This window comes from Antedon mediterranea, chromosome 3 (assembly GCF_964355755.1).
Source record: "Antedon mediterranea chromosome 3, ecAntMedi1.1, whole genome shotgun sequence".
NCBI lineage: Eukaryota > Metazoa > Echinodermata > Crinoidea > Comatulida > Antedonidae > Antedon > Antedon mediterranea.
The window spans coordinates 19183749-19197461 of record NC_092672.1 but is presented as its reverse complement, the minus strand read 5'-3'; the positions used below and the strand labels follow the sequence as shown (position 1 = coordinate 19197461).

Here is a 13713-nt window from a genome sequence, read left to right as displayed (position 1 = left end):
GTATTTATGGGATAATTTTTAATTATCTAAAAAAAGTATTCTTCCGGGTAAATTCCTCGTCAGCGTCGTTCTATATGACAACATTTACCTCTTATCCTACGTACACTACTTAAACAGTAATCATGTTACATCTACTAGATTTATAGACTTATACTTAGATTGTTCATGATTTACAGCAAGAAAATCAGATCAAATTGACGTGTCATACCTTTGACATAGTTAAGTACCACTTCCATTTAAGTAATGCGATTTAAGCAATTACCTAAGTTTGAAGTTCACAAAAAAACTCCAACGTGTTAATAAATTTCAGCTATGAAAAACGTCTAGTTGATATGAATCTCGTTATTAGAGACACGTTTAATTGTCATACTGCAGAGAGCGCACAAAACAAAAATGTTAATAAAAATTTTGTAACGTTAATCACTTTAAAAGCCAAAACCATTGTGTCATGCATGTCTTCAAATAGTGATGACATTGGTTCAACTATTTATGTGGTCGTTCTGGGCTTCTTAGTACAAACATGCATAATAATTCCTACTCGGAGGCATTGTATCATACTGATGTCATGGGTTCAATTCCATATGTGGTCTAGGTTTAGTAGTGTGTATAATAACCTACTCGAAGCCATTCTATCATGCCTTAAAAATAATAATGACATCGGCTCAATTCTGTATGTGATCTAGACCTAGTACCATGATGTGTATTACAAGTCTCACACCATGATGAGATGGTAAAGAAGATCATCCATTTGACGATTTAAAATGTTGAATAATGATCACGAAGATAGGCTATCACCTTATGGTTTTTATATAGATTTAGGCCTATGACGCAATTCTGATTTGTTTTCCCAATCAAGGTATGTTGGACCAAAAAACTATTGCCTACCTATGCTACAACAAAGAATATTTCGTAGGCCTAGACAGAATGAGATCGACTAAACTATACTGTAATTCTGTATTAAATAAATGAATGTAAATATGTAAAGCAGGACAAGGTTTTCAACCGATATTCAAGTCATCTGATATTTAATAATGTAAAATGTTCACCACCATAATTACAGGTCTACTTTTGGGACTTTCAAGGTATATGTATGAGTGGATAACACAATGTTTAATCTGACTTAGTAAAAGGGTTTCTTTCTACCCAATAGGTCTATTATAAATAACACATATCAGATGAGTTGAATATATCGTAAAAAAAGTTAACTGAAGGGAAGGAGTCTTGATTTTTCAGATAAAAGCTGTAAAAAACGTATGTTTAGCTAGAGTTTAGTGCTTTATAGATTGTTTCCATATCAGTTAAAAATGTAGTTCTAAAGGTTTCTTAAATTTTGTTTTTAAAAGTCTGCTGGCCCCCTAAATACACAGAAGATATGGAAGCTCAAAATAATTAACAACAAACAGTGATAAAAAGCGACACTAACAGGTTGAATCAAACAAACATAATATATGCACATTATTTGAAACAGACACATAAACCAAAATTACAATATTTTACCCTTAAACATGAAATGTACCTGTATAAACATGGTAATGAGGCTCAGAGTCGCCTATTGAGCAGACGGTGCCAGGACGAGTGATTATTATATCAATTTCACTTATTTTGACAGTACTATTCTTTTTGGTATTACCGGAAATTATACTTAAATTACAAACAAGCAATTTTAAATCCAGAGCTACCCTTTAAGATAATAAGAATGTGTGCATATAGACAAAGTTGATATTAAGTGTAAAAATCATAGGAAGTCTTTCAACAAAATAGCATAAACTGGGTTGCGACTCCTTTACACATCCGTTAGTTTATTAGGCAAATCATTTTCCATCGCTTACAGCAACACTGTTTAAAATGTGTTTATTTTATTTGGATGTCTATTAATGATGTAATACATTAACGACTGGTACTCTCAATGTAATACATTAACGACTGGTACTCTCAATGTAATACATTAACGACTGGTACTCTCAATGTAATACATTAACGACTGGTACTCTCAATGTAATACATTAACGACTGGTACTCTCAATGTAATACATTAACGACTGGTACTCTCAATGTAATACATTAACGACTGGTACTCTCAATGTAATACATTAACGACTGGTACTCTCAATGTAATACATTAACGACTGGTACTCTCAATGTAATACATTAACGACTGGTACTCTCAATGTAATACATTAACGACTGGTACTCTCAATGTAATACATTAACGACTGGTACTCTCAATGCAATACATTAACGACTGGTACTCTCAATGTAATACATTAACGACTGGTACTCTCAATGTAATACATTAACGACTGGTACTCTCAATGTAATACATTAACGACTGGTACTCTCAATGTAATACATTAACGACTGGTACTCTCAATGTAATACATTAACGACTGGTACTCTCAATGTAATACATTAACGACTGGTACTCTCAATGTAATACATTAACGACTGGTACTCTCAATGTAATACATTAATGACTGGTACTCCAATGTAATACATTAACGACTGGTACTCTCAATTTAATACATTAACGACTGGTACTCTCAATGTAATACATTAACGACTGGTACTCTCAATGTAATACATTAACGACTGGTACTCTCAATATTTTGTGCAATAATTTATAACATACTATCTACATATAAAATGTTATTGAATCTAACAAGAAGGGACTGGTGTTGATCAGTAATGTAAAAGAAAAGCATAGTCGTTTGAGGTTAAAGAACCCGATCCCACGGGAGTTAGGTGTCGAGTTGTCGACAAAATTAATAAGGCAAGTGTATTTTTTCTATCCGTTACTTATTTGCGATATGTCGCATTGAATTGACGATATATCGCATCGAATTGGCCAGAAAACTTGACAAATACTTTGCTATGACAGGTCACATGACTGGTCTTGATAATATTGGTAAGACTAATGTTGTTTCAAATTGTATTTGCGTAATTTTTTTTTTATGCTAATAGTAGGCCTATCAATGTCATTTTCAAAAAGTTTGACTGGGAGAGCAAAATTCAACGACGGTAAAATGTATACAGTAGGCCTATTAGTTCGAAACATATCCTCTCATGTACTTTACTTTATCATTATTTCCAATGCATACAATTTAAACCACTGTCTACCTTGCATTACTTTAACAGGCCTGATCATTTGACTTAGTCGTAACAAAACTGGTGTTCATGTTGTTGTGCCGTGTGCCTTTGTGTTGCCTTTGTGTATTGAGCGCTCTCTAGTTGATATTAAATAACGCTCACGTATGATTCGAGTAAAATATAATGAATCAGAAATTAAAATCAATTAATTAATTAATCCGTTTTTTAAAATCTCTCAGAAATCAGGTCAATATAATATGTTAAAGTCCGAAAACAATTACGGCGGACATATGTAAAGGCCTTATATAGAATAAATAAATACAAAATAATATATATTTAGTGTGCTTATAATGTTGTTACGAAACGAACAAATAAAGCATGGCTTGTTTTCATTTTGCATTAATATTGTTTACGTATTTCAGGAAGCAATATACAGAATAACGCAATGTTTTGGTTGCATAGCAATAATCTACGTGATATAGAGGGCGGGTGGAGAGACTTGCTTACAAAGGTCGCATTTGGCAAGTGCAACTGCTGCCAGACAAGAAAGACGGGGAATTTTGTCTGTAATTTAAAGATATATTATAATATAAACTAGGCCTATCTAAAAATAGAGTAAATAATATTATAGTTGCTGGTTTTATTTATTTTATTTTGAAACTTTTATTTTTAAAAAAACAGTGTATATAAAAAAAACATATAAATAAGGGAATAATATCAGTATCCTGATTTAAAAAATGGTAAATAATCACAAGCGATAGTTCCATAATCTATAACTTTGTGATTGGTCAAAATATTTGCGTTGGATGGAATCAAATTTACAGAATGGACGGTATCGTACGACGGTATCGTACGACGGTATCGTACTTGCTTAACACTAATGTAAAAATATATTCTATTTTATTTATCGCCAAAAGTTCATAGCGTTTGATTAAACATAAATAATGTATTATATTTGTTCTTGCTATCCACAGAAGGAGCATAAAATATTGACGTTTTATTACAAGCTATGTTCGTAAAAATTCTGTTCGCTTAAATCTTGAACGATATCAAGGTCGCTCCGTTATCCATCAAAACGTAATTTGTTTTATGTCCATGTTGCGTGAGAGAAATAGGAAATAAATTGGAAATACATTTGAATGTTTATTAGTCCATTTTTAAACCACCGAATGGGTTTAATTCCCTCGCATTTTCTGAATCGATTCAATAAATTGGAGTTATATTTACATCATCTCTTTTCACTAAAATGTCAAGCTTTCCTGATCGATGGTTTGCAAAGGTGTCTTACCGGATTTATCAATAGTTATCAATACTTATAATTACGGTGAATACCATCATTAAAAAAATGAATAAATAACATGAAACTATATGTTTGACAGTACAACACTGTGCTGGATACATCTTTGGCACAGTCCTCTTCTTTTACTTTTGTCATCCTAACATATATAATCGAATTTTGATATATTTTACAAAGAATCTATATAAATATGAATTTTAAATGTTTATAATAGTATATTTAGTATTATGTCGTTAATTATCATTATTTACATATTATTTACGAATGCGATATTTTCTGGATCCACGCACACACACCTATGATAAAGTATAGCAATTTTAATGAGAGCAAACAATGGATCCGTATAAGAAAAGGTTGTCTCTAATACTATGACTGTAACAGTCATTAACAGTACTGTACTGTACCGTACTAATAAATCCTTCAACTATTTCAATCACACTTGCGCATGTGGTTTGCGAAGGTAACACACAGGAATAGGGTAATTGTTACAAATAAGGAAATATTTAATACAGGTATAGCAATCAACGGTTTCTAAAAACAGCAGAACTAATTAATTGTTTCTTTAAATACATTTAAACATTAATAAGGTTCGTCCTATTCATTATTACGACCTGTTCGAATCGCGTGCAAAGTACTTTACGTTGATGGGTGTTTAATGTTCGGGACCTCGAGTTTTTCCTCCGGGCATAATTCATTAATCGTTGTTACAGCAGTTGCGTAATAATACAAATGTCATATACAGGTATACCGCACTGGTAGCGTGACAATTATTTTCACCTTAAAACTCTACAACAAGATGTGTATATATTTAAGTACATTCTTCATGGCCAACTTTAATACGCAATTTCCATTACAAGTTTTAAAAAAAGAGTTGGATGCAAAAATTCACTTCACATTGTAAAAACACAAACCTTTGTCTAGTATAATGTAATATACGGGGAACAAACGTATAATATTCTGTTTAGTAATAGGCCTGCGCAATATCGATACACCCATTAGGGTCACTCTCAATAATAAATATAGCTTTACATAGAGCTATTAATATTAATATTTTTTCCGATTGACGTATAGTTATAATGTTAGATATTATTATTTTAATTTATCATTGTTAGTTAAATTCATCATATTTCCACTTGTATCCAACAGCAATGTGCTAATTACAGGATGTCCTAATATAGACAAATGCATCAATAAACACAATTCTGTATTCACATTCAAAATCATTAAACTATTTTGTTTTAGAATTGGATTTTGATTTGTTTTTAATTCATATTATTAATTTACTTTTATGCTACTAGTTGTGTATCGTCAATAATGTTGCCTATAATTTGTCATGCTTCAGTAATTTGCCTCTTGATTGTTTTAACCTCAATTTAAAGTACTGTACAGTATCTCTCTTGTTACTTTTTTTGTTTTTCTTAATTTTTATTTTTTTTTGTAATTGGTTAGTTTTTCAATTAATTTTTAATAAAATAAATACAAAATTGGTTCAAGATATCTTTCAACGATGGTTTACGTTAGTATCATCCATGGTATCATTGGTAGACCCGCCTTAATTTGATTGACAGGTGGTACTGGATTGCGTGCGAAGTACAGTGCACTAAATGTTTTGAAACTCGAGGGCTAGCTTTAGGCATAACGGACTAATCGTTGTTACATACGTTACATCATGAACAACCAATAAACATTATTGATGACCACTTGATCAACTTTGACAATCAATTTAAAGTTTAACTTTAGGTTTTTTTTTTAATGTTTCAGCAAAGCTATCGATACATGCACCATTTGGGTAGACAAACCTATAAACATCAGTACTATCCCTATATATATAATTATATATATATGTATATAACAGAATCCTAGCCTATACGTTTTAGTTACTAAATAGCCTAATGCAGTAGTAGTATTAATTATTTAATGATCAAATGCTATTTTTCCATGAAGAATTATTTAGTTGTTAGTTAATCGGCCTAGGCCTAACTCTATTGGATTTAAGGTACGGTATTTTTACTGAGAAAAGTTGTGTAAATATACAGACAAAATGAAAACTATACGCTTGGAAGTATCCAACAATAACAAAAACTGACATAAAAGGATAATACAGAAAATAATCACCAATGATGTACCATATGCCCCTTATGTTTGTTTTGCGCCTTTTACTCAGCAACTTTTTGCTAGTGCTAGTGTGAATTAAATTTAAATTGAAACGAATAAATAACAATGCTTAAGCGAAAAATGCCACAAAAGCATACCGGTATCGATAGTAATCACATAGGATCGCAGTGAACCTCATTATACAGATGGCTATACTATATGGCTTATTTTTTGCATAACATTTTTTTGTAAACAATTTAAGATTTACCTTAAAAAATAGTATTTACATTTACAGAATACAATACACCAAAATACCCAGATTTAGTTTTACTTTATCCTCTCCAAGTTAAAATCAGTTTTAATTCACTCTATTCTCAAGATAAAACAGTTATTTTCAAACACGTTAAAATATTATAGTTTAAATTTACGAAGAATTTTTGTTAGAAAATACAAATTTAAAGCGTTGAAAATAATGTTTAATGTGTCAAAATGGTAAATTGGCTCATTGAATACAAGAATTAAAGAACGTGTCAGTACACACACTAACTAATACCTTCTTAAGTATATTAATTCTTTGTGAAGTCACAAAACCAGTCATCTAAAAAGAGCAAGATGAAAGTATTAAAAATTGATTTGAACAGAAAATAAAAGTCAGCCAAGCTGAATAAAAACTAATGAAAGACATATATCATAACGTTCGGTGGATAAGTCGGATATTGTGCTTAAGAGCCCTGTGTGAACTGGGCCTAGCCAGGCGCGACTTTTCGTGCCAGTTGATTGGTTTACAAATCCCAGGCTGCACTGAGCGCTCAACTGGTCTCAGTTAAATCGGAGGCCTGAATGTCCCACGTCACCCGAACGCACTCAGTCGCTATACAGGCCTGGTGCCATCAACCGTTTTATGGAATCTTTATGTTATTATGTTCGGTTTTTTTAACAATTAAAAAATCTTCGATAATCCTAATTGTATGTGAACATAACTGTTACAAAACTAGTACACTAAAAGACAAACCGCGAATCAGGATTCAGTTTCAGAAGTGGTCTGTTTTTTACATCAATGTTTTTGTTGTCCATTTTTACTGAACGTTGCCGCAATTGAGAATGCACTTTTGCTTATTAGTACACTGAACCTAGGTTACCGTACTTATTTACTAAACTTTAAAATGTTACGCTTAGGCCTAATTATGTTTTATAATTTAGAAATTAAAATTGGATTAAAGTATGAATTTGGCTAATAATAAGTTTATTATTTATTTGGATATATCTTTAACCAACGCTTAAATTAATTATTATAAGATCAAAAATGTCATAAATTGGTAATTTCTACAAATCAAAGTTTAACGTAAGAATAACTATGATGGATATGTTTTAAGCATTATGTCTTATGTTGCTTTTCCAACTAAGTCATCAGTTTTATCAATACATTATATTGGAAAAAAGAAGAAATTAATAGACAATTAATTATTTTAAAAAAAATGTTTACATATTATTCAACAAGAACATTTCTCAGATTTAGTAATATTTTGCGAGTATAAGTTAAACTGAACGACATAGACGTACGTAGCACCGGATGAACTTGACTTGAGTGAATAAAGCTGTACGACTAATTACCGGCCAATCAGCTTTGATATGTAAAACAAGGAACAGACTGCAAAACTAGGTGTAATTGACCTAACGAGCACCCACATCAATGTCACCGGGCTATATGTCCAACCTACCTACTTGCCCCGAATATTGGGACGTCCGAAGCATACTAACGTTATAATTAATTAATGTACAGAGGAACAACATCAACCATTTAATAATATTAATAATAATCATTATTTCACTTTCATGCAATACCACCATGTCGAACATTTCTATTTTATTTATAATATCCAAATGTGGTGGGTGGGTCTAATTATAGGTATATTCTAAGTGTAAAGTATTGACGAAAAATAATTGTCGTAATATTGTTAGAGTAATTATGTTTACGGTGACATTTTCGGATTCTCATTATGCTTTCTTAGAAGATATAATTAGACAAAGTATCACGTGATCACTATTAGGCATGGTTTCCGGTTTACAAGAACAAGTTCAGTTTCTAGCGTTTGTCATTTTTTATATGAAATCTTTCAAAATTAGTGTTACAATTATCTCTATTAACTTTGATTTCCGTTCAGTAATTGTCGCAATAACTGTCAAGAAAAAAATTTTCTGTAGAAAATTATTACACGGAGCTGTAATATAATAATTTGATACTCGATGATTTTTATGATCTTATCATATATAGACTAACTGTACGGTACACGTTAAATTAAAATTACTTCGGCCAAAACAGTAAACATGCGTGTCAAAACATGATGTAAGTAAAATAAACGATCCACATCTTTTAAAGTGATTTATTTCCAGTTGAATTAAGTTATTGTACAAACATTTGGTGGAGGCCTATAGTAGATTTATGTTGGTCAAAACTATGCTTCTTTATCCCACTCTCATTATAGAGCAAAAGGCATAGTTAATATTATACGCGTAGACTTCGATTTAATAAATTATAAAAATTGTAATTATCCGTTTTTAATTTAAGACATAACAGCTGTTTTGTTGATTGCTTGAATAATAATATCAATGATATTGAGTAATTATGGAGTTTCTTAAATCAATATCATTTCTAAGTTTCGCTTGATTTGTCACCAGTGGATTTGTGAGAGCCCTGTAATAAAAGCAATGATAAATAAAAAATACAATTTAAGCTTGTTTTGTGTTCATTCTGCATGCTAACACAATGTATATAGCCGTGTGCAATTTAAAACTCTTGCATTTCATAAATGTTAAGATTGAGGAAATCAAGCGTATTTTTAAAAGAAATTACATTAATTTAATAATAAAATTTTAACAATCAACGAACAAAGATAGTTAATAATTTCTGATGTCTATAATTAACTGAAACATGTCTGTAAACAAATTTAAAAAAGTTTGCTTTTATTCGATGCCCTGCGTTTTTTTATTTTAAGTCGTCATTTTGGCAACTTAATATATTTATAAATAAAATAGTTTACAAATAATGACCCATGCAAATGGGAGAAAACATCAACTAGACTAGTAGGCCTACGTATATGAAATATACAAATTTAAAAAAAAGTATCCTTTAGACAAAGATTACCAATAGTAAATTACTCACAGTAGGCCTACTAATCAGATCAGATAGTTAAATCATTTTTTATTTTACTTACTGTATTATGGACGCACCTTCATTCAAGAAGTGCGACACTGTTTAAAAAGTATTACTTTTGTTAATGTTATTTTTTTAATATCTTGTACATAATTTATTTTAAGTTTCCTTGTAAATAGGCCTTTTGTTAAATCATTTTTTTTCTCTAACTTTTATTTTACTTACTCTGGAAGAAGTAAGAAGAAGTGCCACTGTTTCAAAAGTTTCCAAATAAATTATTATTATAGGGATATTTTTTTGTAAAACAGTTCACCGGAGTAACCCTCTACTCGTCTCATGTGATGAACTGAGCTCTCTAAAGTGTGTGCAAACTGTGTACACTGGACCTACGGTTTATTTAGTCCTTATCCGAGAAGGATAGGCCTCGAACCCAAGCTGATAATGTTGGCTCTTTAGGTAAACGACGCCCCTGCCTTAACCTCTTGGCCATTTGAATCGACACTCAAATGGCCGAGTGATAGCCGAAATGATACAGTTGGTAAATAATATGACGAATACTGCAAGAAAGCTGTGGCTTACATTAATATTTTTCGTTCCTGTATATTTCTAATAATGAACGTGATTATAATACAGTAATGTGATTTTTCGCATCAGTGATTTTTATTTCTCATCAAAGGTTTGACAAAAGATTGTATGATCTTTGACTCTAATGTTTGACGTTCACTCAAATTTTGATGGCGTCACAGTTAATATACGACAGTGAATAACGTTATAGTCACTGTTTTAACGACAGAAAATGTACGATTGTTCTTTTTAAAAAGCATTTAAATACAATTTTTGTAAATTTGGATTTAAAAAGTTATACTATACAACACACACAAGTGGTGGAAACATTATAATAGTCCTATTTTCAAATTAAACTAACCGTCCTGAAGCTAAAAACTACACTAAGTATAAGACAGAGTTACGGTAGTTCAAATATTAACTGTTCATTGGATCCTTTTTTTCCTCCATATACCGTAATGTAATCGTCGAATTATCAAATGTACACACAATTATTAAAAGTCTTCTAATGTTGAATTTATTGAGGTTTTTATATCATTTTAACATTCATTTCTAGTGTAATATGCTTCTAATCTTGTTCTTCTAAATACTCTTTATTGTTATTGGAATTTGAATTGAAATTTTGACCAAATATCTAAATGAATCAATTAATGAATGTCATTTTAGGATTTATCATTATATATTCCCCAATGTTATTTTCAGTTTAACAATAGGCCTACTTGATCCACTACTTGTGAAAACTGTATAGGCCTAAACATGCTTTTACTTGTTTTAATATTAAAATATATTCAGAGAAAATTCTCACGTTCTAATATTTCTATTATCTACCTAGATTAAGGATAGGAAGTCCTTAATAATACCGTGCGTTTGATCAATCGTACTATAATAGATTGGATTTAGTGTAATATTTGCTTATCATCCTGTGTTAGAGGCTTTAATTTAAACGCATTACTAATAAACATGGTCGCCGCATTTTTCTACAAACTGGCTATAAATATCCGTGTTGAAAAATAATATAGAATTAAATATTTGTTGACTTTGACATGTAGGACACAAGTTCGGTACAGTCTATAATCACACTTCTTTAACATTTAATTTCTTATTAAAGTAACAGTATTTAGTGAATTTTTATTCCAAGCATTGGCAAAGAATGATTGTAAAAAAGAGAATCAACAAAATATCCAAGTGGACATTATAAAATAGGTCTTATAATATAATATTGCTTTAGACAAATCTTATATCCAACTTGTAACATTCAAATAAATCAATAAGCCTAATTTTAATAATAAACATTATTTAAAAAGCGTCATTATAGCTGTCAACTTTTATTGATTTGCATTGTTAGGTTGAACATTGTGTTTTTACCACTCTATTTGTCTCTGTATTTTGTTAAATTTGATCCAATATCAAATGAGCAATTTAATTACGACTGTAATTAACTATACATAATATTATATTCTTTAACGGGAAAAACACATCTACGTTATGTATCAGAACATAGCCTATAGTTCCTAATACGCTATAATTTTTTTTTCAAATTAGTTAATTGTATGAACGAAGCTCTAAAGTTCTAAACGTGAAAAAACTTGTCTTTTACTTTCCGGTAGTACATAATCCTACACGATGGTTCAATGTTTGCATTTGTTGAAATTTTTAAAAACATTGATTTTAAAACCAGGCCACTGGTAGTCTTATTTTAGATTCCAGTTGGTGGTGTATTTGAAATAGTAAATCAAATGTACCACTTTGCCGTAATTATCACGTTGTGGTCTTCAAACAGCATGAAAGGTCGTAAAAATAGTGTACTTTAATTGTTCAATTTGGAGTTTATTCGATGTTTTTGACCGCTAAACTCATTTAAATTTGTTAAATTGTAGTTTGTGGTGACCATTGTCATCATTACAACTGTCACTTATATCCGATATTAAACAGTTATTTGAACACTATTATTGCCACCGAGTAGTACCCAAATGGTCACAATGGTTTTGGTAAGTATACAGACTACATTCTCTTTCTTCCATGTTTCTATACACGTTTTAATTATTTATTTAAAAGACAACCTAATAGTAGATCAATAAAATTATTATAGAACAAGGCCAACAGCCATAAGTCGCGTGCTAAAACGCATAGTGATACCGGACCGACAGACAGACCGACAGACCGACAGACAGACCGACCGACATAGTGAACTATAGAGTCGCGTCCACGCGACTAAAAATGGGTTGAAATTAGTTTCCACATTATGGAAAAATAACTAGGGAAAAGTTAATGGAATAGGCCTTATTTTGCATTTGTGTTATAGGCCAATTAGACCTATAAAATGTTAATAAAAATAACCACATGTGATTTTGGTATTATTTCATATTTCAGTAGACTGATAAAATCCATTAACCATTATTGAACAATATTTTTGTCATATTATCTGGTTTTAATGCACGTACGGGATACGTTACTCGGTAATAAATGCGTACCCTGATACTAGAGATCGATGCAGAAAGTGGACTACAATTATGTCAAAGCCTTATAAACTCGAGCATAAGGAGGTCAACTATTTCAGATGATACGATGAATGCTACAACTCTGTCACCCATGAACGAATATTGAAATAATAGTCTAGCAGGGAGACAAGCTATTATGAAAACAAAGCTAGAATTGGAAATATAGTACTGTAGGCCTAAATAGAAATATATATATATATAAACATCACAGGTACAGAATAAATTCTAAACCAGCCGGTGATATACTGAAATTTAATTAATTAATTTAACACGATAAAATGAGGAAATCTGTGCCCCAACCGAATAGGAACCTTCTGCTTGATATGTCCTAACCATTAGACCACTGGGGCTTTCATGGTATTGTTCAAACTCGATTGGATAGTAAATCCAAATGCAAAATACTGAAAAAAATTACAATGCTGTGGGTATCAGTGGCTGGAACTCAGTGGAGATACAAAATAAAAAGCGAAAAATTAAATCAAAACGATAAAGTAAAACAGCCAGAAAAGTTAGCAATAGCAGAGCTTTCGGACAGCACTAGCCCTTCATCAGTATATACCAGGTGGTTTAGAATAAAATGTTCTATGATGCCTAATGTACATTGCAATGTAGACATTTGTATTAATATTATTCAAACTTACCTTCCTGCTTTTGTGACTATCATCTCGGTTCCAAGAGAATGGAATTCGTCCCACAAAGCCTTCATTTCAAGTTTTGCTTCTACATTGCAGACTTTAACACTCATGGGCTTTTCGTCAAGTTTCCGCTTCCTTGGACTTGGCGAAGCCATATTTTCACCATCACCATCACAGTCATCGCTTCGGGTTTTGATAGAATTAGGCGAATCGACTCGATCGTTTTCGTCGTCGTGAACTAACCGTGGGCTAGAATCAGTAGTGATGCACCCGTCATCCATATTACGCGTCTTTTGTGTATCTAGAAAACAAGTGAGTTTTATAAGAAGAAATCCCACACCCTCTTACAAAATCATGATTTATTAATCAGTGATTTATAGTATTTCT

At 31.3% G+C, this 13713-nt stretch overlaps 1 protein-coding gene across 2 annotated transcripts in view; it reads right to left on the bottom strand.

Annotated features, from left to right (window-relative positions):
• Positions 1 to 13713, bottom strand: part of LOC140045013 (uncharacterized) — a 40893-nt gene that overhangs the window by 16135 nt on the left and 11045 nt on the right. For both annotated transcript variants that reach the window (XM_072089745.1, XM_072089744.1), the window contains exon 2: positions 13333 to 13627. In XM_072089745.1, the coding sequence (XP_071945846.1) occupies positions 13333 to 13627 (295 nt within the window). The remainder of the gene's footprint in view (positions 1 to 13332; positions 13628 to 13713) is intronic.